General features: G+C 38.7%; 1 protein-coding gene across 6 annotated transcripts in view; it reads right to left on the bottom strand.

The window, feature by feature from the left end:
* The window catches only part of LOC133551266 (seizure protein 6-like), a 282,658-nt gene extending 256,845 nt beyond the window's left edge, over positions 1 to 25,813 (bottom strand). For 5 of the 6 annotated variants that reach the window (XR_009806459.1, XM_061897794.1, XM_061897797.1 and 2 more), the window contains exon 1: positions 25,379 to 25,812. Coding sequence is in view for 5 of the 6 variants with exons in the window: in XM_061897794.1 (XP_061753778.1) it covers positions 25,379 to 25,457 (79 nt within the window). In the remaining variant the exon portion in view is untranslated. Of the gene's footprint in view, positions 1 to 25,378 lie in introns of all 6 variants that reach the window. The other variant, XM_061897798.1, reaches the window with a different exon arrangement.
* Positions 25,814 to 26,936: the final 1,123 nt, after the last annotated feature.

Here is a 26,936-nt window from a genome sequence, read left to right as displayed (position 1 = left end):
TGATATAATAATGTCCCACATATGCGGTCCTCTCCAAGGTTTCTCATAATCATCATTGTCACTGTCACCGACGTCCCACTGGGTGTAAGTTTTTCCTTGCCCTTATGTGGGCTCTGTACCGAGGATGTCGTTGTGGTTTGTGCAGCCCTTTGAGACACTTGTGACTTAGGGCAATATGAATAAACATTGATTGATGATTGATTGAATGTAACTGCCTCATAAAGCCTACATGAACTCCATGGTGTTCAGGGATGAATAGTCTCTACTATTGCTATTGTACTATTTTTTCAGCTATAGTTACATTAATCATTAGTAATGTAGCAGCCTAGTTTTGAATGGCAGGGTCCCTGCTATTACATGTTGATACAAATATAACATTTACATAACAAAAATCAACTACAGGCTTCCAAAATGCTGTAATGAATCAAGTATGATGAGTTGAGCATATGTAAGAATGTGGCCCCACTTTTAACTCTTTTTTCAAATGCTTATTGCAAACGCTTACTTACAGTAAGTCATTAATTTGACTTTGTATGTCATTATTTTGTCATTATTTTGACTTAGTAAGGGGCGGGGTTCTGCTTACCTCGACTGTTGTGGCATTTTTACGTGCCAAATGTTATGCATCTAAATCAGAATAAGCTTTATTGATCATGTATGTTAAACACACAATGCAATTGACTTGGCCATAAAACATAATCAGAGGATCAAAGCATGCAGTTTGATAGAATTCCACCAATTTCATTACCCTGGGAAGCTCAAATCACTCCAATGGTTGTGAAGACGTGCGTTTATTGTGACTACAGAGGTTAAAGCACAATGCAGCTGGTGTTGAATGTTATTTGCCATGCCTGCCCTTAAATGTCAGCCTTTGTTTATTTTATAAGCTGGAATGTAAAAAAAGAAAAAAAGGAAATGCGAGGGTCAGCACACAAGCACATTCTACAAAAAATGTCAATGTTTGCTATACTAGTGTTTGGTTCAGGGAACATTTTTAAAATATCACTTCAGCATAAGCCATAACATGAGCTCCACTTGTTTGTCTGACCGTGTCATTATTATATTGTAAAAGACAGATTTTGATCTGTAATCTGATTAGATCGCATTCAAATTAAGTGTTCTGTAAGTGTTTCTTGCACGAAGATGTTGGTGATGTGAGAACCGGCTTTAACACAAAAAGCTACTGCACAGCAATCAATGCTGCAGTCCACCAAAGCTGCTGCTGTTGCCTGCTCAGTAATCCATTCTTTAAGCGCAAGTATTCTCTTCAAAGTCATCGCGCCTCTCTGACAGAAGGAAACCATGACAATGAGCCAGCCCTCAGTCGCCGGCATGAGGCGGCGGACTCGCTGGTAACTGACAGACAATTGCCTGACCACGCAGCAGTTGCTCAGAGTGACAATACCGTATTCGATATTTTTCAAGATGGGGGTCGATGTTAGAACTTCTAAATTATACAGAGGGCGATCCCCCGGGACTTTGCTTCAATACATCTCACCAAAGAGTGACTTTGAGACGTCAAGACTATGTGGGTTTGTTGTGAACTGAAAACTACTGCTGGAATAATTCTTTAAAGGGGATGTATTGCATGCCCATGGTGCTTTACTTCACACTCACCTTTGACTCCAACAATTTAGGAACACGTTTGACAGAAAGGATTGCACATGGTGAAAAAATGATTGTGTGCTGTTGTCTCCCTCCGTATGTTAGCTAGCCGATGCAAGAAAATATTTTATAAGAGACTATAATTTTTGGCAAAACAGATAACTATGTTGAAGAAATATTCCTGGGAAAAAAGTGAAAAGCGTTTGAGCACTGTATTGTATTCAAATATGGCATTACGGGGGATATACACTATACCCCCCTGGCCCCTCAGAATTTTAGCGCATAATTAGCCGATTTTCTCTGCAAGTTCATTTTTCCTAAACATTTTACAAGGTAAGTTCAAATTTGTATATGAATCCCATGTATTCCCTATCTTATACAGATGATTGTTCCCCAGCTTTCAAAACCTAAAATAAAACTGAAAAATAGTTTAACGCTGTATACATTTGTTTGTCCATTTGTATGGGATTGTTATACACTATATTGCCAAAAGTATTTGGCCACCTGACTTGACTCACATATAAACTTGAAGTGCCACCCCATTCCTAACCCGTAGGGTTCAGTATGATGTCAGTCCACTTTTTGCAGCTATTACACTTTCAGCTCTTCTGGGAAGGCTGTCCACGAGGTTGCGGAGTGTGTTTATAGGAATTTTCCACCAATCTTCCAAAAACGCATTGGTGAGGTCATACACTGATGTTGGTCGATAAGGCTTTGTTCTAATTCATCCCAAAGGGGTTCTATCGGGTTCAGGTCAGGACTCTGTGCAGGCCAGAAAAATTCATCCCCACCAGATTTCGTCATCCATGTCTTTATGGGCCTTGCTTTGTGCACTGGTGCACAGTCATGTTGGAAGAGGACGCAGCCCGCTCCAAACTGTTCCCACAAGGTTGGGAGCATGGAATTGTCCAAAATATGTTGGTATCCTGGATCATTCACATTTCCTTTCACTGGAACTAAGGGGCCAAGCCAATCTCGTGAAAAGCAACCCAACAATCATAATTTCTCCAAGTGATTAGGACAACTGATTCTGATAATTTGCATGGGTGGCCAAATACTTTTGGCAATATAGTGCATATTGTATATATTGTATAAAAATATAATATAATATAATAATATAGGATATCAGTATATATCATATACTGTATAAATAATATGTAAATATTCCATATATGTTATATTTTATATTGCTATTTTGGTGCAGTTTTAGTCTATTTTACACCTGCATTATTCTTTCCAAACTTACACTTTCCATCCTTTGTAACTGAGTTACTGTGTGGAACAATTTCCCTTGACGATCAGTCTAAGTATGTTAAATAGCCACTTTCTGTTTTTTCTAAGTTTACGCTGGACAAGGAGAGTGTGCAGGGTGCCGTGATCTGTGTGGCGGCGAACAGCAGCTAATTTTGTACTTATTTATATCTGTTAATTTACATATTTTAAAAGTGCAATATCTGTGTTGATGATGTCCATTTATTCGAATGAAAAAGAATGAAGCATTGACAAAAAGGGGTTTTAGTTTATCGTCAAAATCCAAACGTGCTATTATTACTTGTGATGCCAAATGATTCTTTTTAAACAGATACATCAAACTTCAAAATTCCAGGTTATTACCCGCTTGCATGATTTAAAATTACTTTAAAAAAGACTCAATAGTTGAACACTAATGTGATTTTGTGTCAAAATGTCATCCAGGAATATTTTTAAAAAATGTTATACTTAAATGCACATGATTGTATTGGTCAAACCTTGGTAACAGTTTTGTTTAAAGTCCAGTCAGGCTGTATTTTGGAGTGTCTCCTCACTTATCTTTGTACTGGCGTATGCATTGGCCGGAATCACGTGATTAAGCTGCATTTATAAGTGATTAATGTGATAGTTTTTTGTGATTGATTACATTAATTATTTTTGTTATTTTCGACAGCCCTAATAAATACACAACCTATTTAATATAATATTTACCCATGAAAGGATTCCCTCAGTGTTTTTGTTTCAACTGTATGGCTTAAAGTGCAACCAGATGCAGCACAATGTATAGGGGTGTGTCCCATATACTTGTTCATATCTAAAAGGGCCACATTGTTTTTAATTGTAGGATGGAAGAGGGCTTGTTATATCCATCCATCCATCTTCTTCCGCTTTTCCGAAGTAGGGTCGCGGGGGCAGCAGCCTAAGCAGAGAAGTCCAGACATTTCTCTTCCTAGCTACTTCATCCAGTTCTTCCCGGGTGATCCCGAGACATTCCCAGGTCAGCTGGTAGACCTGAACTTCCTAATTTCTATCGTTTGGCTGGAAAGTCTTGCTGCTGTTCTATTATGACTAAATTTGTAAAGTATGTTAAATCAATATATGCATCCAATCTTCAGGCATGTGATATTACCTGAAAAATTAATAGGTCGCTTTTTCATGATGATGCAAACCAGAAGTGGGTAGTAACGTGCTACAATTACTCCATTTGATGTACTCAAGGAACTTTTAGGATAAATTGTACTTGCCAAAGTAGTTCTAATGAAACATACTTTTGACTTTTACTTGAGTATTTTGGTGAAGAAGAAACGTGACTTTTACTGCGTTCCATTGAGTTTCAATCCGATCATTTTGATATTTATCCATCCATTCATCCATTTTCTACCGCGTAATCCCTTTGGGGTCGCGGGGGGCGCTGGTGCCTATCAGTTACAATCGGGCAGAAGGCGGGGTACACCCTGGGCAAATAGCCATCTCATCTCAGTGTTCTGATATTTATATCACAATAATTTATCATTTATTGATTAAGGCTTGCAAAGCCATATTCATTTGACCCCGTTTCGTCAATCCAACGTAGGCACAGGTGACATCCGAAACCATTTCACCAATCAAACGGAGCCTGGTATTTTACCAGGCAAGGAATAACAGGCTGGTTGGTGGGACGGACTGTCTACGCCAAAAAAGCACAAAGTACAGATATGTAGGTCAGTATTTTTTAGAGAATATGACAACATAGATGACATGTGAGGCGACGCCAGCACATCCCAGCTGTTTGAGAGGACTGGTGAACAGAAACCTCTTAAAACAGTTGACTAAAAAATATTTAGTTTTTAGTCTTATTTCTCTGATGTTCATAGCACCAACAAATGTAATTTAAACACATTCAAACATTACCGACAATACTAATTAGCAGTGCACCCTAGTGTACAGGAGGCACACAGCCTACGGGCTACAGTGCCATTAAAGATAAGAGCATGGACACTCGAACTTCACATGTAGCTGTGAAAATAGAATAACCTGAATTATTTGACAACTCAGACTTATCAAGCGCATAGAAATGTACTGACTGCACAACGTGACATGCCGTCAGACAATGCAGCACAAATCTTCAATGGTTACTTTCAAACTAGTAAAAAGGACATGTATATCATGTGGTGCCATCTGTGTCAGTACAGATTTTAAAATTTCAGCCTATTTGAATTCAACTTCTATCTACAAAAAAAAAATCAAACAAACAAACAGATACACACCCGCACACCAACTTCAGTGGTAGTCCAAGAACCATTAAAAAATATCTACAAAATAAATCACGTTACTCAATACTTGAGTTGTTGTTGTTTTTTACAGAATACCTAAACTTACTCAAGTAATTGTTTTGATGACTTATTTTTACTTTTACTTACGTCATACTATTCCAAAGTGATGTTGTAATGAGTACACACTTTGATACTCCACCCACCTCTGTTTCAAACCAAAGAAAATACTTCTCACATTTCTGCGTTTATGCCTCTGACATCATCAATCAAAAATGACCGTAATAGTTTTGTTGTAACGACTGGAAGGCATGGCGCTGCCGGGTTTGTCCCTCTGTGGATGCGTCGAGCAAGAACACAGCAAAGGTAAGATTAAATGAATTTATTTAGATAACAAAAAGGAGCAATGAACAAAAACACTGGAGCTAAGCAAAAGGCAAACAAAGGAAGCTAGCGTGTGAGCTAGGAATAATAAACAAAAAAACACTAAACATTGGCACGAAGGCACAAAAAAGAGAAAACATGAGAGCTAAGAATAAGAAATAACTGTAGCATGAAAGCTAGCAATTAATAATGAAACACAGCCGTCGTCACTTGTTGCATATAAGCAAATTTACGAACCCAGAAAGAAAAACGAAAAGGGGCGAGCTTAAATAAGGAAGTTGATTAGAAGAAACAGGTGTGCGTAGACAATAAGGGGCAGGTGAACTAATGAGCTACCATGGTGACCGACTAAACAGGAAATAAGAGGATTAGACGGAGAGTGAAAACAAAATGGAACAATAAACAATAGTATGTAGAGAACCGAAAAGCGGATTTCAACATTTGTAGCGGTATAATTATTTTTGTTATCGGTTCTTATTACATTCCTGTAGCATGGGTACTTTTTTAAGCAAAACATCAGACTCAATTTAATCTAAAGAGATGTGAGTAGAAAAATAAAACTGTTCAAAGTAAAAGTTCCTTCAGGGTTTTTTTTTTTTTTGTTTCACACTTTCTTCTCTTGTTTGTCTTAACTATGTTCAAGTACTTCCAGCACTACCATTGCCTTCCTTGACCTATCCACAACATTGTTATCTTTCTTTTCTTTACTACTTAATATATGTTTACTCATCCCCATGAATTCAATTACATCTTTTCAGAGGAAATTACTGCGGGGGTGGCACCAGCAGCCAGAGGTCAGGACTAACTGTGAATACTAAAACTACTCCTCCAAACACATTACACAGCCTATTACCTGCTGCTTTTCACACAGCGCTGAGCCACCCTACATGCACCTTCCCGCCGCCACAGATGAAATGCTTTCGAGATGGAATCTGGCATGGAGAAGGGGGGAAGAGTGCAGGAGCTGTCCCCAAGCCTAATCGTTTCAGAGAGCCATCCCTATTGCAGCCACAAAAGCACGCCAGTCCAGATTAGAGAGGTGTGTTCACAGGCAGGTTCAGCGTGAAAGGTGCAGAAAGCAGCTTCGGACTCGGGGAAGGCGACCGTGTTCTCCTTTCCCTGTTTTTAGATGCTGGCTGGCACGATCAATGGGGTGCCAGGTAGAAAGTAAGCTTGTGAAGTGGCCAACATCTCTTCATTTAGAGGTTTTGTTATTTTTGACTCCAACTTTGGAATATTTGGAACATGTGGCCAAACGAGCTACTGGGTCCATTACCCTGCCTGCAGGAGGTCGTGCACCACTACTCCCTTGTTCTTTCAGGAAGGAAGCAACACCTATGGCCTGCTTCCAATTTCACAAACATCATGATTTTTTTTTTGTATTTTTTTTTGTTGTTTGCGATAGCTTGGGAGATGATTGTGTCGAGTTAAACGATTGGCTGTTGCAGAAACCTCTCACATAATTATCTGGAACCCATTTCAAGTCCATCCAATCTGTGAGACTGATTATATAAACCGGATGGGAAATACTTTGGGGGTAACGGCCAGTTTCTTTTCTCTACAATGTGTTCTCCAGCAGCCTCAAACTATCATTATTGTCATTACAATCTATGGTTATAGATAATTGAACACATTCCAGAGTTAGCAAGGCATATCACTTTAGAGAGAAGAGGGACAAAAATGGTTTGTATTGTACATCCCAAAAAAATAACAATGCAGATGTAGTCTGCAGGTATGTGTTCAATTGTTGCGGTTTTGACGTCGAATGACCTTGCTGGTGATGTCCTTGCAGAAGAAGTCCAATATCTCTGAAATTTGAGATTTTGGGCGAGGGGAAAAAAAATCTTAGCTGTCCTAAACTGCTAAGTGTGTTTAAAATTGAGCTAAAAAAGAACCTTGTCTTAAAGCTTTTATTTTAATGTTAGCTTTTTAGCAAAAATACTGGTTTATTGAGAACAATATACACTATAAATAGGTTTTAAATAGAGATATCCCAAATCCAGATCAACACTTTATTTTATGCTGCAGCTGTTACATATACTGTAATACTGTACATGGTAATTGTTATGCATTGTATATATGATATAAACATAATATAACATAATATATTGGTATATATCATATACTGTACATATATTATGTAAATATTACGTATATATGTCATATTTTATATTGCTACTACAGTACATGTTTAGTCTATTTTATACCTGCTTTGTCCTTTCCATCTTTACACTTTCCATCCTTGATAACTCAGCTACTGTGTGGAACAATATCCCATGAGGATCATTAAAGTTGGTCTAAGTCTATGTCTAAGTCCAAAGGAACATGCATAGAATACAATTACGATGTAATTCATCACGTATTTACATTTGTTTCATTACATCATTTTCAAAAAGGAGTAGGAAGCTGCAGAGCGTATTTAATCCTACACATTTTCATATCAGAGCAGTTTTATCTCAGTTCTTTTTTATCTGTTTGTAACAGAATAGTGAATAAAGACATGAGTGAATAAATTAAAATACAATAAGTAAGTAAACAAACGTAAAAAAAAAAAATACATATGTGGGGGGAGAGTGTGATCAGCGCGCCTGCAGGAGCAAAAGTCACCGCCTCTGTCAATGGTGTTGAGGGCGGAGCACCATCGGCTAGGGGCGGGCCATGTGCTGGGCGGCGATTAGATTTCACAGGTGGTACGTGGTGATCTAATCATCTGTTGTCTTTAAAGGCCTACTAAAACCCACTACTACCGACCACGCAGTCTGATAACTTATGATGATGAAATATTAACAATGCAACACATGCCAATACGGCCGGTTTAGTTTACTAAATTGCAATTTTAAATTTCCCACGAGGTATCCTGTTGAAAACGTCGCGGAATGATGACGCTTATGTTGACGCATGCTTGTGACGTTATTGGCTGGAGTGGACATTTTAGCCCAGCACCACTCACGGCTAAAAGTCGCCTGCTTTAATCGCATAATTACACAGTATTTTTGACATCTGTGTTGCTGAATCTTTTGCAATTTGTTCAATTAATAATGGAGACTATAAAGAAGAATGCTGTCGGTGGAAAGCGGTGGATTGCAGCTGCCTTTAGCAACCAAAACACAGCCGGTGTTTCTTTATTTGTTGTGAAGCTTTAATATGGAACAGAGCGGTCAAGCGAACATGTTTCTCTACCACATGTCAACCAGCAAGTTTTTGGATGAGAAAATTGTGATATTAAGTCGGCTCTTACCGTAGACTTGAGCGGAGTTTGTGTCCTCCTGCAGCAGCTGTCAAAAAGGCAGCTGTGACTTTCTTGGCTCCTCCATATGGCTTCCCTCAGAGACACTGGTGGTCACCGCAGCCCTCCGACTTTCAGGTATGACTTTATAATGTCACTAAAAGACTAGTAACACAATAAGCAGATAAGGGATTTTCCAGAATTATCCCAGTAAATTTGTCTAACAACATCGGAATCGCTCCCACTGTATAGTCTTTTTTTTATTATTTTTTTTTTCTAGTCTTTCACTCTCACGTTCCTCATCCACGAATCTTTCATCCTCGCTCAAATTTGTGGGGAAATCGTCGCTTTCTCGGTCCCAATCGCTCTTGCTGCTGGTGGCTATGATTATAAACAATGTGAGGATGTGAGGAGCCCTACAACCCGTGACGTCACGCGCACATTGTCTGCTACTTCCGGTACAGGCAAGGCTTTTTTATTAGCGACCAAAAGTTGCAAACTTTATCGTTGATGTTCTCTACTAAATCCTTTCAGCAAAAATATGGCAATATCGCGAAATGATCAAAATGACACATAGAATGCTATCCCCATTTAAATAAGAAAATCTCATTTCAGTAGGCCTTTAAAAGTGAGCGGCCAGCGGAGGAGAAGTGGTGGGAGAGACTGAAGAGGAAAACATCTGAAAAGATTGTTCTTGGAATTACATGTACATTAAAACGCTGTTAAAACGGCACGCCTGACTCCTATGACGTGGTATCTGTGGAACTTACACAACATATTAGACAAACAAACATACACAGTGATTAAAGGTGTCCTACATAAATAGTTAATAAAAAGTAATTTATGGTTTACATAGGAGATGAATGAGAATATTTTATTTTTTTAAGGTTCAAGATGTTCATCATAATTATTTTTCTATGTAGTTTATAAACACTTTTAGTTTGAACAGTTTTTAAACTGAATCATATTGGTGCTTTGTTTGGTTTCCTTGCCTAATCCATTCCATAATTTATTTCTACATCGGGATATGCTAAATGTCGGGTTGTAAGTGTTTTACGTGCATACAAATGTTTTAAATTGGATTTTTCTCTAAAGTTATATTCCTCCTCTTTTGTTGAGACAAATTGTTGTACATTCATAGGTAGCAGGTTATAGTTTGCTTTGTACATAATGTTAACTCTTTACAAATGTACCAATTACACACATAAACGAGTTGCATTGATTATATAATGCTGCGCGTCTTGCCAGAACACTGGCACATATTTGAGGGCAAGCTACAACGAATTTGTTGTCTATCCACACTGCGAAACAGCTTTTGAGATAAAAAAAAAAAAAAGTCACTGAAGGACTACAGGAAAATGAATGGTTACACACACACACACACACACACGCACACAACGAGCAGGACGACACAAGAAGCTAACCGCTCAAGTTTCAATGTAAAGTAGGAATAATCGAATTAGTTGTCAATTTTATCGATATCTTGTTTTGTATCTGTATAAAAATGATACTGCAGTGATTTGATCAACGCTTTTGTTTTTCGTGTTATTATTTTATTGATAATTTTGGTTATTTTTTACTAACTCTGGGAATAAGTCTCTTGATACATGAAGGCTTTGAGGGCCAAACCCAAATGATTTAAATGGGAACTAATAGTTTTGTTTAGTTATTGTGCACTCGCAAAAACAAATGTATGTTGCATTCAAAACTACACATTTGTTTAGTACATCATCTGATTTACAACAATACCAACAGATTCTAAAATTAGAGTTAAGCTTTATAAAAATGTGTTATTGTGTTGATTTTAGTTACTTGGGGTTAAACATGTGTAGATAATTTATTGTCAAAGTATCGGATCAAGACTCAAAATAGGATCGAATTTGAGGCCAAAAATGTTGATCAATTAAAATAATTTATTTCTTAAAAATGTATCTTATAGTTATGTTTATGGTATAATACAGTGGTTCCCCTGGTGGTACTTGAAGGTATGTCAACGGGTACATGAGATTTTTTTTTAAAATATTGTAAAGATAGCAACATCTCAAAAATCCTTTATAAATATATTAATTGAATAATACTTCAACAAAATATGAATGTAAGTTCATAAACTGTGAAAAGAAATGCAACACTGCAATATTCAGTGTTGACAGCTAGATTTTTTGTGGACATGTTCCATAAATATAGATGTTAAAGATTTCTTTTTTTGTGAAGAAATGTTTAGAATTAAGTTCATGAATCCAGATAGATCTCTATTACAATCCCCAAAGAGGGCACTTTAAATTGATGATTACTTCTATGTGTCGAAATCTTTATTTGTAATTCAATCCATTGTTTATTTTTAAACATGTTTTTAGTTATTTGTATTTTATTTTTCCAAATAGTTAAGAAAGACCACTAAAAATGAACAATATTTTGCACTGTTATACAATTAAAAAAATCAAAAACTGATGACATAGTGCTGTATTTTACTTCCTTATCTCTTTGTTTCAACCAAAAATGCTTTGCTCTGATTAGGGGATACTTGAATTAAAAAAATATGTTCACAGGGGGTACATCACTAAAAAAAGTTTGAGAACCACTGGTATGTAAATGAATGAAGAATAAAGTCAACGAGAAATCTTTAAAACAATTTGAAAAACGACAGTTTGCTACCTGGTTTAAAAAAAGGTCACACATTATAATATTTAGAAAGAAGAAATAAAGGAAGACAGAGGGTGAAATTGTGGGTACAAGACGGGGGAAAGACAGAAAGACGACAACAACAACAGCAACATCACCAACAACAACAAAACAGCATCAGCAAATACGATATGTTAAAATATGATACAAAAAGTGACAGCAAAGAAGCAGTTGCTGAAGTGAATATTAATGACACAGAAATGACAATGAACATCATTGCACTACAAATGGAGAAATACAAATTCCAATAGAAATACCACCACTGATAATGAATAATACATATTATCTTAAATATCAACAATGCAATTGTTTTAAATGCAACAATACATATTGGTAATGACAACTTGAATTACAAAAGAAAGTGGATAGATAAAGGGGAAAAAAGAGAAGCGAACAGTATTAACCTTGTAGCTTGTAATAGTAACAATAGGTTAAGCTTCATTAGTGTGCCGTGTGTTACCCAGTTTCCCCGAGGGTAACAACGTTAATATATGATTGATGAAACATGATTATATGCATGACTGTATGTATGCATATGTGCTTCTATATGTACAGTATGAGTCAATGTATGTTTGTACATTGGATGTGCTTGCCGATGTGTGTACTTTGAGTCTGTATGTACAGTACCGGTATAAACTGTATTTGTGTATCTATGTGGGAGCGCAGGTACCAATATATACTGTATGTGGGTAAATACCTATGTGTGAATGAATGAATGTACGTATGCATGTATATATAGATGAATATCTGTGTGTATGTGAGCATATATGTGAAGTGAAGTGAATTATATTTATATAGCGCTTTTCTCTAGTGACTCAAAGCACTTTACATAGTGAAACCCAATATCTAAGTTACATTTAAACCAGTGTGGGTGGCACTGGGAGCAGGTGGGTAAAGTGTCTTGCCCAAGGACACAACGGCAGTGACTAGGATGGCGGAAGCGGGAATCGAACCTGCAACCCTCAAGTTGCTGACACGGCCAGTCTACCAACCGAGCTATACCGTATGTGTATTTGTATGTACAATATATTTGTCTCCCACTATGTGCGGGAGCCAAAGTACAGCCCCAACCATCCAGAGAGCCCCCCCGAAAACAGCAGGTGCTGTACCCAGACCTCCTTTAACTTTAATTACTGCACAGATTGGCTGTTACATCAATTGTAAAGTCACATCTTCTTTCTTTCCAGAATTGCATTAATTTCACGCCAAGATCTTATATTGATGACAAGAGATTTTGGACCACTGCACAAAGTTTCCCCCGCTGTCTTGCCAATCTTTAATATTGCTTTGGTACAGCTTTTAACCCCATATAGGTTGTTTTAGCAATCTCCTCATGCTCATGCTTGATGCGTGCCAATAATTTGACCCTTCTGAAACAGATTTACATATGTTCCAAGACCACAGGGTTTGTTGTTCAACATTGTTGTTAAACAAATGAGAAGTTAATCATTGCATTAGTTAGGGTTCAATAAGCTGAAACAAAATTCAGTAATTAACTAAAGGAAGGCTGCATTTGTTTTGGTATAGACGTTTGCATGGTACAAGAAAAAACACAATTTTAGGAGTCAGAACCAATGACACAATCACACAATAGGTGTATACAACACCAAGTGGCAATACATATCATATTATTGAATAAGGAAAACCCTGTCTGTACCAAAAATAACTCCATACCCTCTGCTGTTCTCTGGTGTTGCCATATTGTACCATACAATATCATTGTGCGAAGGTATGGGGGAATAATTAGAAAACTACACTTCAGTGACTAACAGTACAGCAGAAAAGTCTAACAGCATAATCCATAATGCCCGTTACAGAAAACACAAAATTCCTTTTTGTTCATTCAATCAAAATTATTGAAAATCACAGACCCAGTACATTTCCAAGCTGCCAAAAGCATCCACAAAGCAAACAATAGGCTACAGAATAATGTGCAACACTTTTGTTCAACAAGAAAGAATAAATACAACCTGCGAGGAAAAAGTAGATCTGCAGCACGTACAGCACTGAAAACGCTCAGCATATCTGTATGTGGAATTGAATTAGGAAACGCACAATTTGCTCATTGGAGTAAGTTTACTAAACAGTAGCTGCATAACAAAGTATAATACAGAAGAACAGATGAAGAACAGTAATTCGATATCATCTGATATCATCATCAGACACACTCATTATACAGTGCTAGGGATAGGTATCTTTCACATTTAAACATATGCGGTACCAATTTCCAATTTTAAGCACAAAGCAATTAGTATTAGTATTCAACGAGACCAATGTAGATGTTCTGTGGTAATAAATGTAAATATTTTTTATTTTTTTAATGTATAACACTGTTAAATGTGTATACTCTGTGTGTTGCTGTAGTCAGGAAAGAGTATTTGCCAATAAGTTGAATGTGCCAGTCTTGTCTTTTGTTGAGCCCTACAAAGAGTGTATACTGTAAGTATTGTACTTTATTGCTGTTTGATTGTATCATGCATCTTTAGGCTGGGTTCACAGTGCATATTCTGATGTTCAATTTGTGTTTTGTGTCAAATCCACATTTTTATTGTACTTGTTGAAATTGCAAAATAAATACCTGACCTGTATGTGTGTTTGTTGTGAACAGAACGCTTCTTTGAGGGAACCTGCATACGTACAAAGCATGACATCACACTTAAATAAACACAGGGGGTGAAATTTGCATAGGTGTCCATCTGGTGCAGGGGTCGGGAACTTTTTTGGCTGAGAGAGCCATGAAAGCCAAATATTTTTAAAAGTATTTCCATGTGAGCCATATATTTTTCTTTAACACTGAATACAACTAAATACGTACATTTATAAGTAAGACCAACATTTTTAGAGTATATTAAGTCTCGCATCTTTTAATAACATTATTTTTAAGCAAACCAATAATTAAATACTTGTTGAACAGGTGCACTAGAAAACGGATGGATGGATTAAAATGCATGAGAATGTTTTATATGTTGAACGTTATTTTTAACACTGTGATTACCAGCGGAATTATTCATTACTTATCGTGTTAAGTAAGGTCAGCTAAGATTTATCTGAGAGCCAGATGCAGTCATCAAAAGAGCCACATCCGGCTCTAGAGCCATAGGTTCCCTAACCCTGATCTGGTGCATTTGTGGCAATTTCAGGGGGTTTGTGCCACCACAGTCGACATTTATTATTCTTTCTTATGGAATAAACTGTGGCTACAGCTGTTTGTAGGTACTTTTTGTGACGTCTGTACTGAAGTGTGTGATGAGTCATAGCTGGAGCAGCAAGACATTGACACAATTTGTCCTATATTCGAATCACTTCTACAACATAGTTTTGCACTGGCTCTTTTCTGAGCCTGTGAGCAGCATTTACTTTCACACCTGTCTGCTTTGGCAGATAACATATCGGTCCAATGAGTCGCATCGGATATATATCTGATCTATATCCATATACTAAAGAATCCCGGGTCGGATCTGAAAAATATCTGAATATTACTGTTCCCGCTAACCTGAAAAAGTCAGATATAGGTCACATATGGGCAAACGAATTGGAATTGACCTGCGGTGTGGAAATAGCCTTTATAACATTTTTGAGGTGGAGGTGTTGAAATTGCAATATAAAATCGCTAAACTAGCAACACGCTGGCTTTAAATGTGAAGCCTTATGTTTGAGCCCTTTCTACCAGACATGCTTGTTTCGAAGGCATAAAAAATCAGAACATTGTCTTTATGACTATGCCTCTGCCTGCCAAGTGCATTAAAAATTGGTACCATTTTATTTAATGGTACCCAGTACTCAGTCCGTAGTCCCAACAGAAATGAGTCTGTAGTCTGTACCTATAAAAGTACATAATTTCGGTTTCCTATATCTAAAAAGGGTTAAAATAAGACAAGCTCAGCCTCTTCCAACTTCTTATGGACCTGTTGAAATATTTCAATGTAAATTGAAAAATAGGTGATTGTATTAGATATTTCATTATGCATGTTTTAATTTGATCTAAAACATTCGATTGATTGACCCCCTTTTTCGACAAAGCAGTGTGTTTGTAGATCAGTCTGAAAGAGGGTTACTGTACGGTGCACACATTTTGTGATTGGAACAAAAGTTTTAGAAGTTCGAACAAAACTCTTATGGAAATAAGTCAAATAATTTCTGCGTTTTGTAAAGACCTGGGAACACATTTTGCAAATTTAGTTTCAGGAGGATTTCTCTAGGTTGTCCTCTGACGAGCCTTCCATCATTGCTTCCAGTCATCCCGATTCTCCATACATTTGGCCAGTTCCTTGGTGCTCTGAGCTCCTGCATCCTTCTTGAGTATGTCCACGTATGTTAGTGTGGGACGTAATCTTGACCGATGCCCATGTGTTGGTCCCCACAGCACCAATTTGCTGGCTGGCAGCTCCTGATGCCTTTGGCAGTGTCCTGCTAGTCTCATTCTCCTTACAGCAATCTTCTCGCTCACCCTTGGCATTCCCTTGTAGAGGATTCTGTTGGTTACGTGCGCACTCTTGTTAATGTTATGCACTGCACGCAGCATCCTGGTGTAGCAACCATCCAGAGACTTCTCCAGGGTTGGCTTCAGGGTCCAGTATTCGCTGCCATAGAACTCAACTGTCGCGTAGGAAAAGCTGAGTTTGATTGGCGGGGGAGGTTGGAGTTTCATACACCGGTCATGCCGTTCAGGGCCCTCCATGCAAGTGCCTTCTTCACTTTTATATCTTGCTCAGTTAAGTTGACCCATGCGCCCAGTCCTCAACTTCTTTCCTGCTGTTACCAGAGGTTGATGTTCTGGTGGAACGTTGTAGGTCGTGAGGAAGGGGGCTAGAGTATCCCCTTGTACAACTCCAGCCAGGATGTCAAACTCCTCGCTGTTGCCATCTGGGGTCACCACCCTGGCCCTTGTTCCTGCATACATGGACTCGAATGCTCGGAGTAGGTTCGGAGGAATGCTGTATGCCTTCAAAATCTTCACAATCGTGCCTCGATGTATCAAGTGAAATGCCTTTCTGAAGTCTATGAAGCATAGGACTGCAGTCAAGTTGTCTTTCCTCACCTCCTCAATCAATCTCCTAAGTGCCAAGATCCGGGCTGTAATTGTTCGTCCTTCTCGAAAGCCGTTCTGATTTACTCTCAGGTGAGGGTCGATTGCAAGCCGTACCCTGTTTAGTATCATGCGGTTGTAGACATTCGCAGTGATACAGGTCAGGCTGATGCCTCGTAGTTGTCTGGCTTCGAGAGGTCTCCGGATTTGGGCACTGGCACGATGTTTGATAGAGTCCACATATCAGGCAGCTGATTGTTCAGCATAGCAAGGTTGCAGAAATCTAGAAGGATGTCATCGAGATCACAGTTTTTCACGACCTCTGGGAGTATGCCGACAAGGCCAGCGCTTTTTCCCCCTCTTACTGTGGTTTTTGCCCTGGGGAGCACTCAGAGTGTGAAGGGACCATCGTTGATGTTCAGGTTTGGGAGGACTGATGGTATTTCTTCTTCCTACGCTGTCTGCTGTTTCTCCCAGCAGCCTTTTGAAATGACTGGACCAGGTTGTCACCCTCTCCTCCGGGCTGTGTCCCTCCACCTGTCCCTCCTTGGTTCTCTTCCGCCCCGTCATCTCATTGATGACCCTCCAGGACTCCCCATACTGTTGTTCACCTTGCGCCGGCTGCACCCTCCACACTCTCTCCATCAGTTCTTCCCCTTTGATGGTATCATAGCATCTGAAAAGAAACTGTTTGGCTTCATTCAGCTCGCCACGCCTCTCCACAGTTGGTTCCCTTTCAAAGTTGAGGCGGGCTTCCTCCACCATCCCTCGTGCTGCTACAATCTCTGGGTGTTTGGATTGTCTGGAGGTACTGACTCTCTCCATCATGGGCACGCACAGCCTGGTCGCCTCCTCATTCGCAGTGACGAATCTCCTGTATTCTCCACTGGCCTTCGCTCCCCTGTCCCGTCCTTTAGTATATTAAATATTATTTTTAATCACGAATTCAAAAAATGGCTGTAGTCTGGATAGATTAAAGTAATTCCTTTAAAGAAAATTCACTTTTTTGTGACAGCGACAGTATGTACTGTAAATGACATTTTGTAGGCACTTGCGTGGTTTTTTTTGGGTACCTCGGTTTCCTCCCACACACCAAATACAAGCATAGGTGTAAATGTGCGTGTCAATGCCCGTCGAGGGTGTGCTCCACCTCACCTGAAGTCAACTGACACAGGCTGATAGCTCATCTACCACCCTATAATGAGGACAAGTGGTATAGAAAAGGGATAAGGATGAATGTGTAAGTGGTCATTAAAGACACCAAATGAATACACACTGCTAGCTTTGAATTTCTAAAGTAAGGTAAGGAATATGTTACATAATCAGTAAATTGAACTTAATGGTCTCTACTTAAAAAATTGTCTTTTGAGATCTTGCTAATATTCAGTCAAGGTCTATTTCGTCGTGGGCGACTTTCACAGCTTCACAAGGATCACTGGATAATTTATCCCTTTTCCCATTCTGACAAATGAAGCTTTTAAGCGAGAAAAACATGTGGCGAAGACTCAAATTAGGATGCATGGAACATTCTGGGGGAACGAGAGAGAGGCATTTGCACATGAAGAGTTGAAAATGAGTCGCATTCAACCAAACTGGGAGCTCCACCGAGGAGGCGGTGAAAGAGATGGAGACGAGCACAGAGAGGGGTTGAGGAAGGCGGGCGCCACAGCCTTGAAGGAGGGTGGGGGGGCATCCTGGTATAATGACACTCATTTACCAGCGACAGGCCTTGGGAAAGTTAAACTAATTGTGACAGCACACATATGCTGAATAGCCCTTGATGAAGTTAATCACTAGCAATCCAACAAACAGGTGTTGCATGATTTTTATTGCCTCCCCTCAAATTATTGGTCTCGTCACTCCAAGCAGCCATCTATCCGGGCAGAAATGATGTTGCCTTATCCCCGTACCTCAACGATTTAATGAACATTTGTGAGCATAAAAAACCCCTTAAATGTTGCAAAATGGCTATCTGTTCTTTACAAACTGAGTGCCAGCTTGTAACACAAGTTAGTCAGTGACCATCTGTGGAATGGTTGATTACAAATCATTTTAAGCATGTTAAAGGAATGCAAGTAAGACTCGACCATTCACAAAATTTACAAAAATATTTGTAAGGGTTTGCCGGCCTGTATTAAAGGGGAATTGCACTTTTTTGGAATGTTACCTATCGTTCACAATTATTATGAGAGACATGAAGAAAAAGTTTTTTGTTTTTTTTCGCTTTCCAACATAAAAATCGGCTCAATCAAGCTGGTTACCAATCCAGCTAATGGGAGCAATCAATTATACCTCTAAATCACTTTAAAAATGCACTAGAAACTGCCAACAATACTTAATTTACGTTATGTAACCTGTATAATAACCAAGCTGTAGCAACATTGTTATGGTAAGAACGAACACAGAGGAACTTTAGCCATAAAAGCCAACTACAGAAAGAGATAAGCTAGCTTCTACGTAAACACGAAACACGTTTGAGTTTGTAACGCACGACACTGTGATAGGACACCAATCTGTACTGACTGAAAAACATGAACAATTACATTACAGTATCTGTAAAGTATTAGCCCACATTTCATGTTTTGTTCGTACACAGCTAGCTAGACAAAGTAGGCTGTTATTCATGATACACACAGGACGTGCTGGGTGTATCATGATCAATATAAAGTGTGATTCACTTGATGGACAGTTGTCTCTTGGGTCCAGCTGACATGGGATGTTTTGTTCTGGTTTATTTGCAGCAAGCATGCCATTTATGTAGAAATAGTTTGTCTCCAAATTCCACATTTACAGCTTTGAGTCGCTTTCACCTCACTCTATCGTCTTACCGGCATTGATTAAAATGATCAAAATACGGTACATATTGTACATATTACTTATTGTTCTGATTGTGTCTATTACTATGTTATATATAGACTTGCAGTGTGTATACAAACGTTGATGGAGGGCTTTTGAAGTTGACTTAGATGGCTTTGAAGGCTACAACGGTAACTCCTGTTAGCCAAATGTTCTAAGCGTTTTTTTTTAATTATCTTTAAGATCCTATTAAAAAAAAACAACAACATGTGTTCTTGTCTCTCATAATGATTGTAAACGATAGGCAAAATAAAATAAAAAGTGCAGTTCCCTTTTAAGGAGAACGCCACGGTGATTCAGTATTCTATAACAGCCAGGACACCTCTCATGTTGTACTAGTGCTAAAATCTGTGCTACATATACAGTTCGGAATTCAACTTCGCTGCACATTAAATGAATCTAACTATTTATGCCAAGACCCAACGCAAGAAGATTCTATCTGCGTCGTTCGACTTTGACCATGTAGTTGTGTTTACCACGTCGCCCTTCCTTATATGCAGATCAGAAGTTGTCCTCGAAGCGCCCCACTTTGTGTGAAGAAGCGCATGTAAAATGTAAAATAATGACTGACAGGGTGCTTTCTTTAAAATATTTTTCGAGTTGCTTCCTGCTTTGTCCCTGATAAGCATAAAATGGCAGATTTCCCCACAGAGTCCCAATGCTCTGGTGGCATTGAAAGGCCTACTCCGGAATCAATTGAGTTACTGTCAAAAGGTGTGTCAATGAATGTTCTAATAAAGGTAAAATAGTTATTTTACACAAAAAATATGTTTTGAATTTAAGTTTGATTTAAAAAAAATATCAAAATTGTGTCACATTAAGTGGGGTTAAACGTTGTAATCGTCAGCGTGGCCTCCAAATGCAATTTTGCTCAGACCCCTCATTTAGCTTGGGATGGCCCTGACTGTAAGCAGAGTAACAAATAATTATTCCGCAATGTATTAGCATGAAATAGTTCCTACTTTAAGTACAATGTGGCCAAGTAATGAATAACCTTTTGTCAATCTACTAATGGTTCATCCAGTATGAGGAAATCTCTTCTGCCCTTAAACAACTAAGACAAAAACTATCATTATCATGTGAATTACATCCTTCCCATCTTGGACACATTTTTCATACCTTGAGTGGAATGTCATGGAGAGCTCCGTCAACTGCGAGGGGCTCATAACTCATTTAATGGGCTTTAGGATGCATAAAGCTTGTCTTTCTCTCCGACTCCCAGCGCACTGATGATCATTGTTAACTGGAAGAGATAATGCGTCGGCATTAAGATAATAGGCTCGGCTGAACGCCGTTAAACTGCAGAAGAACCGGCAAAGTGGCGCGCCAGGGCCGACAGAAACTCGCCCCACACTAAGAATGAAAGATACATTAGATGTCGATGAAGATTTAACGACATGTGATTGTTTTAATGGGTTTATTTAATGTTTTGTCTTTTTAAAGATTGTTTCCCAGAATTACCCAAAAAGAGTAAGTAACATGAGAGTGATGTTACATGGCTTTAATCATATTATACTTTGCTTGACTTAAACCAATATTGTTTTTTAGCTTCAATGGTGGATCCAGGGGGGTTCTTGTCTGAAATATTAATGCTAAACGGGCTTTCACTTATGTTGCAATTTTCCCCCTGTAAAGTGCCACTCTAATACGGACAACATTGGCTCTCATTTCATAGTTTTGGACCTACTACGTATGTCTACAGGTGAAATTCTCCCCAAAATAGATACAAGCCTGTTTTCGGATGAGCTCTGGCACATTTTGGAGCACCCTTCTTGAGCTTCAAAATGTGGGCGGGGTACCTCCACATGTCATCTACAGAAGATTGGAGAAATGTCCTATTGTGTAGCTGGTGCTATGGTTGCATCTTCATTTTGATTCAAGTTATTTTCGCACAAAATTTGAAGGAATGATTAAATATGTCTGCCAGATGGATTGTTGCAGGTTGTAGCAATACAACTAAAGAAGGGGTCAGCCTGCATTAATTTCCAAATGATAGGAATTATGATGAAAATATGGAACTCTTCAGTCAAATTGATTGCACAAAATGGGACAGACCAAGCAAAAGGAGTGTAATTTGCTGTGATTATTTCAATGATTCCGACCTTGAAAAATAATTGTTTTGGTTGGAGTTTGGATGAGAATAAAAGACTTCCACCAATACGATCCTGAAAATCAGGAGAACCCCTCAAGGGGAGAAATGGTAATGGAGAAAGAAGAGCAGAACCGGTGCTCAAAAATGAGATAAAAAGAAGGTAAACCGCTAGTATTCTATTTTTGCGTCTACTGATGTTTTCTTTAAGATGCTTGAGAAAATTCTCAAAGAGCATGAAGTTGGAAGAGCTGGAAAGTCCGGAAAGGGGCGATTGTTTCTTGTTTCTTTATTGTTCATAATGTGAACCATATCAGTTGTGAAGTAAAAATGGAGCAAGGCGACAACAAATACAAATAAGTGATCAAAATAATAGATTTACATGCCTTAATCCACACTGTCTATGTGGGGAATTGGGCACCGTTTCGATACACCGTAAAAAAAAAAATCCTATTTTTATGGTTAATTTACTCTACATTTCTAGTATTTTTTCTATTTTTTTTAAATAGGTTATAAAACTGTAGAATTGAAGACATTATCTTTAAATAAACAAACCGCCTGTTATTTTAAGTAATATGCCAGTATTGACAAACTATGTATATTTCAATTTTTTTACAGAAAAATACCAAATTAATTATACATAACATTTTCTGTATTTTCAAATTAATTTCAAATTCATGTAAAATTACAGTAATTAACTTTCATTAAATATGTAGCTTGTTGTATAAAATCTATGTCCATATTAACAATCTAACAGTTTTATATGTAATGTAACATCTGATCGGTATCTGTATTGGTATCGACTGAAATCACTCGTGGATGATAAAACCCTGATTGGAACATCCCTGATAAAAATGTTGTGAATGTTATATTTTATACCGTAATATAAGAATTGATGAAGATGACATGATATGAATAAAATGTATGTCGATATTGAATAAGTGCAATAATGAAAGAATGTGTATGATATGCTGTACAGTTATGATGAGTACGATTTGCTGTCCATCCATGCATCAGAGTATAGAGATGAGTGTTTTTTGGTTTTTTGTTTTTCTCTCTCTCTTGCCCCTATATTGATTTTTATTATTTTCCTATACTGTATGACACTTGCTGTAATTATTGTTAATTTCTTAAAAAAAAAAGAAAAAAAGAAAGAAAAAAAAAAGTGGGCAGCAATCTTATTAGTTATTGCATAATTTTTGTGAAATCATTGCACACAGCTTAAAGGTAAGAAATGCTGGTTTATTTAAACTAAAAACAGACTAAGAACAGAAACACTTGTGCTAGGCAGAGAAGACAAACCAAAAGAGCTAGCATGGAAGCTACAGGACTAAACGCAGGAATAGCGTGGAAGCTAACAAGTACCAAACGGATTTACCAAAGTCGGGAGATAGCGTCGTCACTTTGTTGTGGGAAACAAGGCTAGGATGCGAGGTCGAAACAACGGACAAGGCAGGCTTAAATAAGGGACAGTAATTTACAACAGGTGTGCGTCAAAAGCAAGGAACAGGTGAAACTTATAGGTAACCATGGTGACAGAATAAACCAGGAAGTGCACAAAGAAATTAAAAAGTCCACATAACAAACGATCCGGGCAGCGGATAATAATCATTAATCATGCAATGGCAAAAGGAAGCCTAATATACCATATAAGACCAAATTCTTAAATAAAAATAATACAAAGATAGATCACTTACTAAAATAATCATCGGCACATGATATCTTAATTTCCAGCCACAAACGTAACAACGTCTTCGTGCACATTACCTTTCTCAATATTTTCAACAACGGATTTTGCAATGTACCACATTAAGGCAAGTTGACAACAGGCAAAGACCACATCCCAACAAAAACCTGCACTCCTTCCTCTGTGAACACATCAAAACCTTGAGGATTAATAATTAAAACAATAACAGACCTTGAAGGATCGACTAAGACGTGTGCGTTTGCTGGCTCAGCAGCAAATTCACTAATGGAAGCTGTACAATTTGATGTTTTAGCTCTAAAAATAGTTTATTGCTGCTTTTCTTCCTCCTCCCAGGAGTTTTGAGCACCGAGCGCACAGTGCAGGTGTGTTGTTGGGGCTGAAAACACTCAATTATTCCCACATCTACATTGCCAGCTCTGCATTACTAAATCAAATAGTTAAATAATATAAAATATCTGCTAAGGGCAGTAACGGCAATGATTGCCTTGGCACATTACTTATGTAGAAACTCTCGAGAAAGCGATGGAGAAAATTCCCTCCACCTGATATTCAATCAGCGGATGTTTTGTTGATACTGAAACATACTGTGGCAGGCGCTGTGCTAGAATTGCACCTCATTTCAGATGGGCTGAGATAGAGCGAATGAAACAGCCAACACAATATGAATTCATTTCGCAGTTCTTATTGTAATCACCGGGAGCCTACTTTTTCCCCCCTTGGTCATTTTCGACATGAACCCACAGCCTTCTATAAAATCAAAACAAGGGGACAAAAAGCACCAAGGAAATGATGCATTCACTGTCCACAACATTACGTATATCAGCATGAGATATATCCAATATTCTGCTTTTGCAAACATAATAACCAATGTGGAATTTCTTTATTATAGTTCACAGTAGTTTTCAGTAAGTTTAGGAGGAAACATATGTTTTATAATTAGAAGTGCCTTATATTGACTGCCTCAGTATTATTTTCGTATTTAACTCTGCTGGTATATACGGAACCATGCAGGCTTCATTATATCATGCTATATAGCAAAGCCTGAAAAAAGAAAAACAAATTGAGAGGGTTTCGCTGTATCAGAGAGCAGGTTGTCAGAATGGAGAGAGGGCAGATGCACAATACAAAAATAATTAGGACAAGGCCACTGTGCATGAATCCACCGCCACTTCCCACAAGCACTCAACTGTGTCAAACAGCTTGGTCAATAATCTTCAGCAATTCCTGAGGATTAGAGTCTTATTACCGAACACCGTCTGTCACACAGACCTCAGCGCCCAAATAAGTCGCGTTTTTCTCCACCCCAATCATCCTACAAATGCTCACACGACAAATTGATCACATAGCAAAGTTGAAGTGTTTAATTGATTTTTGGTCACAAAAATAGCTGGGGTGTTATTGTGCTTTATTAAAGAGGCTCAGTGTGTGGTAAACATTGCACCGAGTGACAAAAAGTAAAGTGTTTTACTGTTATGTGGAAGTCGCTGTACACTTCAAAAGTCGATTACAATCAGCATGGTCATAATTAAAATTAATAATTAGGGCTGTGAAAATGAACACGAAATGATACACCATAAAAATAGTCAGAGGAACCAATTTTGCAGTAAAGAGCGACTCGCTGATCCATTTCGGGCAGTTTGTCCAAGCAGTGTTAGCGTCGCACATGCGCAAATGAGCGGTTGATGCGGTAAGGACAGGCAGAAGAAGCAAACAAGTTCAAATGGAAGCACTAAAAAATATTGTCTACATGACGGACTATTTGCCACGCAGACCAACATTAAACATACTCTGCAGGAACTTTTCTTTACACTCTATGTCACATTTTTGTGGATAAATGTTAAAAAAACATGTTAAAGGTATTTATTGAAACATGTTGAGTACATTTATAATCTTCTTTTTTTTAATGAATATACTCTTTCTTGCTAAGTTAAATACTTATCATAATAAAAACGTCTATTTAATAGTTAATAATATTGATTAAAATGTTCAAACATTTTACAGCAGTAGTAAGTTATGTGCAGTATATGTGCTTTGCAGGAGTGTTCCTTTACTTTTACTGTGACATTTATTTAATTTCCGGGTATAATCACGTTTTGTTTTTTTAATTATTATTGGCTGATAATGCCTTTTAACAGTTTTGCGATTCTGTAATGTGGTTTCCTGCTTAGTTTACAATGTTGTTAAGGCAAAAAAAAAAAAGAAGAAAGTGCGTGCAGTGCGTTGATATCGCCCCTGGCACACTTGTAGACCTGGACGACCTTCTGCCTGGCCTTTGTTTCACACAAAAGTGCACGCAAGTTCTTACCTCGTCCGTGGGTCGTGGTCACGGCAGCTGCAAGAAGACAAAGCGCCAACATGCTCTTCGCCGTGCAAGACACTCTCATGCTCTTCAAATGTTCCCAAAGTGGAGGTCGCCGAGCGGCAGAATGACGTCCTTGTGTCGGAGAAGGAGAAAGAGGAAACCGCACTAACAACAACAAAAAAAAAGCAAGTCGAGACGATCAGGCGTTTAAAAACCAAAAAAGCAAAGTTGAATCCTTAACGCTTCGCTGCTTGACTTCCGCGTGGAATTGTCTGTGCGAGGACAGCGGCCATGGATCAAGTAGACCGCGGAGGTCCTTGTTTAATTCGGACGCTCAGTGAGAGGAGAGAGTGCGAGCTGGCGGCACATTGGAGAGGAGACAGCCTGCCTTCAGCACCGCGGACAGCTCCTAGCGTCAGGAGCTGGAACAGCCTCTCTGGAGTTCAGCTTCAACTTCCATTGTTTCACACGCAGGACACAACACTAGGACCGCCCCTAAAATCCAATCACCTGCTACATTTTGACTGACACTGTCAAAAATGTATTTATATCTCCAAAAAAAAACTGACCAGAGTCAATAGCCAAAATGTTTCTTTTATTTATTTTTTAAATTTATTTAAAAATTCAGGTCACAAAATGTGTATTTTTTGTGTTTTTAAATTACTTGCTGCGATAGTTGTGACCCCAAGATTCAGGAGACAGGAGGGCGACGTGCAGGTAAGAGTCCATCCATCCATTTTCTACCGCGTATTTCCTTTTAGGGTCGCGGGGGGCGCTGGTGCCTATCTCAGCTACAATCAGGCAGAAGGCGGAGTACACCATGGACAAGTTGCCACCTTATCCCAGGGCCAACACAGATAGACAGACAACATTCACACTCACATTCACACACTAGGGCCAATTTAGTGTTGCCAATCAACCTATCCCCAGGTGCATGTCTTTGGAAGTGGGAGGAAGCCGGAGTACCCGGAGGGAACCTACGCAGTCACGGGGAGGACATGCAAACTCCACACGGAAAGATTATGAGCCCAGGATTGAACCCAGGACTACTCAGGACCTTCGTATTGTGAGGCAGACGCACTAACCACCTCTCTCTCACCGTGCTGCCCCAGGTAAGAGTCTTTTCATGATATTTAAAGGCCTACTGAAATGAGATTTTCTTATTCAAACGGGGATAGCAGGTCCTTTCTATGTGTCATACTTGATCATTTCGCGATATTGCCATATTTTTGCTGAAAGGATTTAGTAGTGTGAATGTGTGTGGGAATGTTGTCTGCGGCCCCAAAAGGGAATAAGCGGTAAAAAATGGATGGATTTAGTAGAGAACATCGACGATAAAGTTCGCAACTTTTGGTCGCTAATAAAAAAGCCTTGCCTTTACCGGAAGTAGCAGGCGATGTGCAAGTGATGTCACCGGTGCGAGGGCTCCTCACATTGTTTACAATAATAGCCCCCAGCTGCTAGAGCGATTCGGACCAAGAAAGCGACAATTTCCCCATTAATTTGAGCGATGATGAAAGATTTGTGGATGACAGTAGTCAGAGTGAAAGACTAGAAAAAA

The sequence above is a fragment of the Nerophis ophidion genome, linkage group LG04 (assembly GCF_033978795.1).
Source record: "Nerophis ophidion isolate RoL-2023_Sa linkage group LG04, RoL_Noph_v1.0, whole genome shotgun sequence".
Taxonomy (NCBI): Eukaryota; Metazoa; Chordata; class Actinopteri; order Syngnathiformes; family Syngnathidae; genus Nerophis; species Nerophis ophidion.
This window is presented reverse-complemented; position numbering and strand designations above follow the sequence as displayed.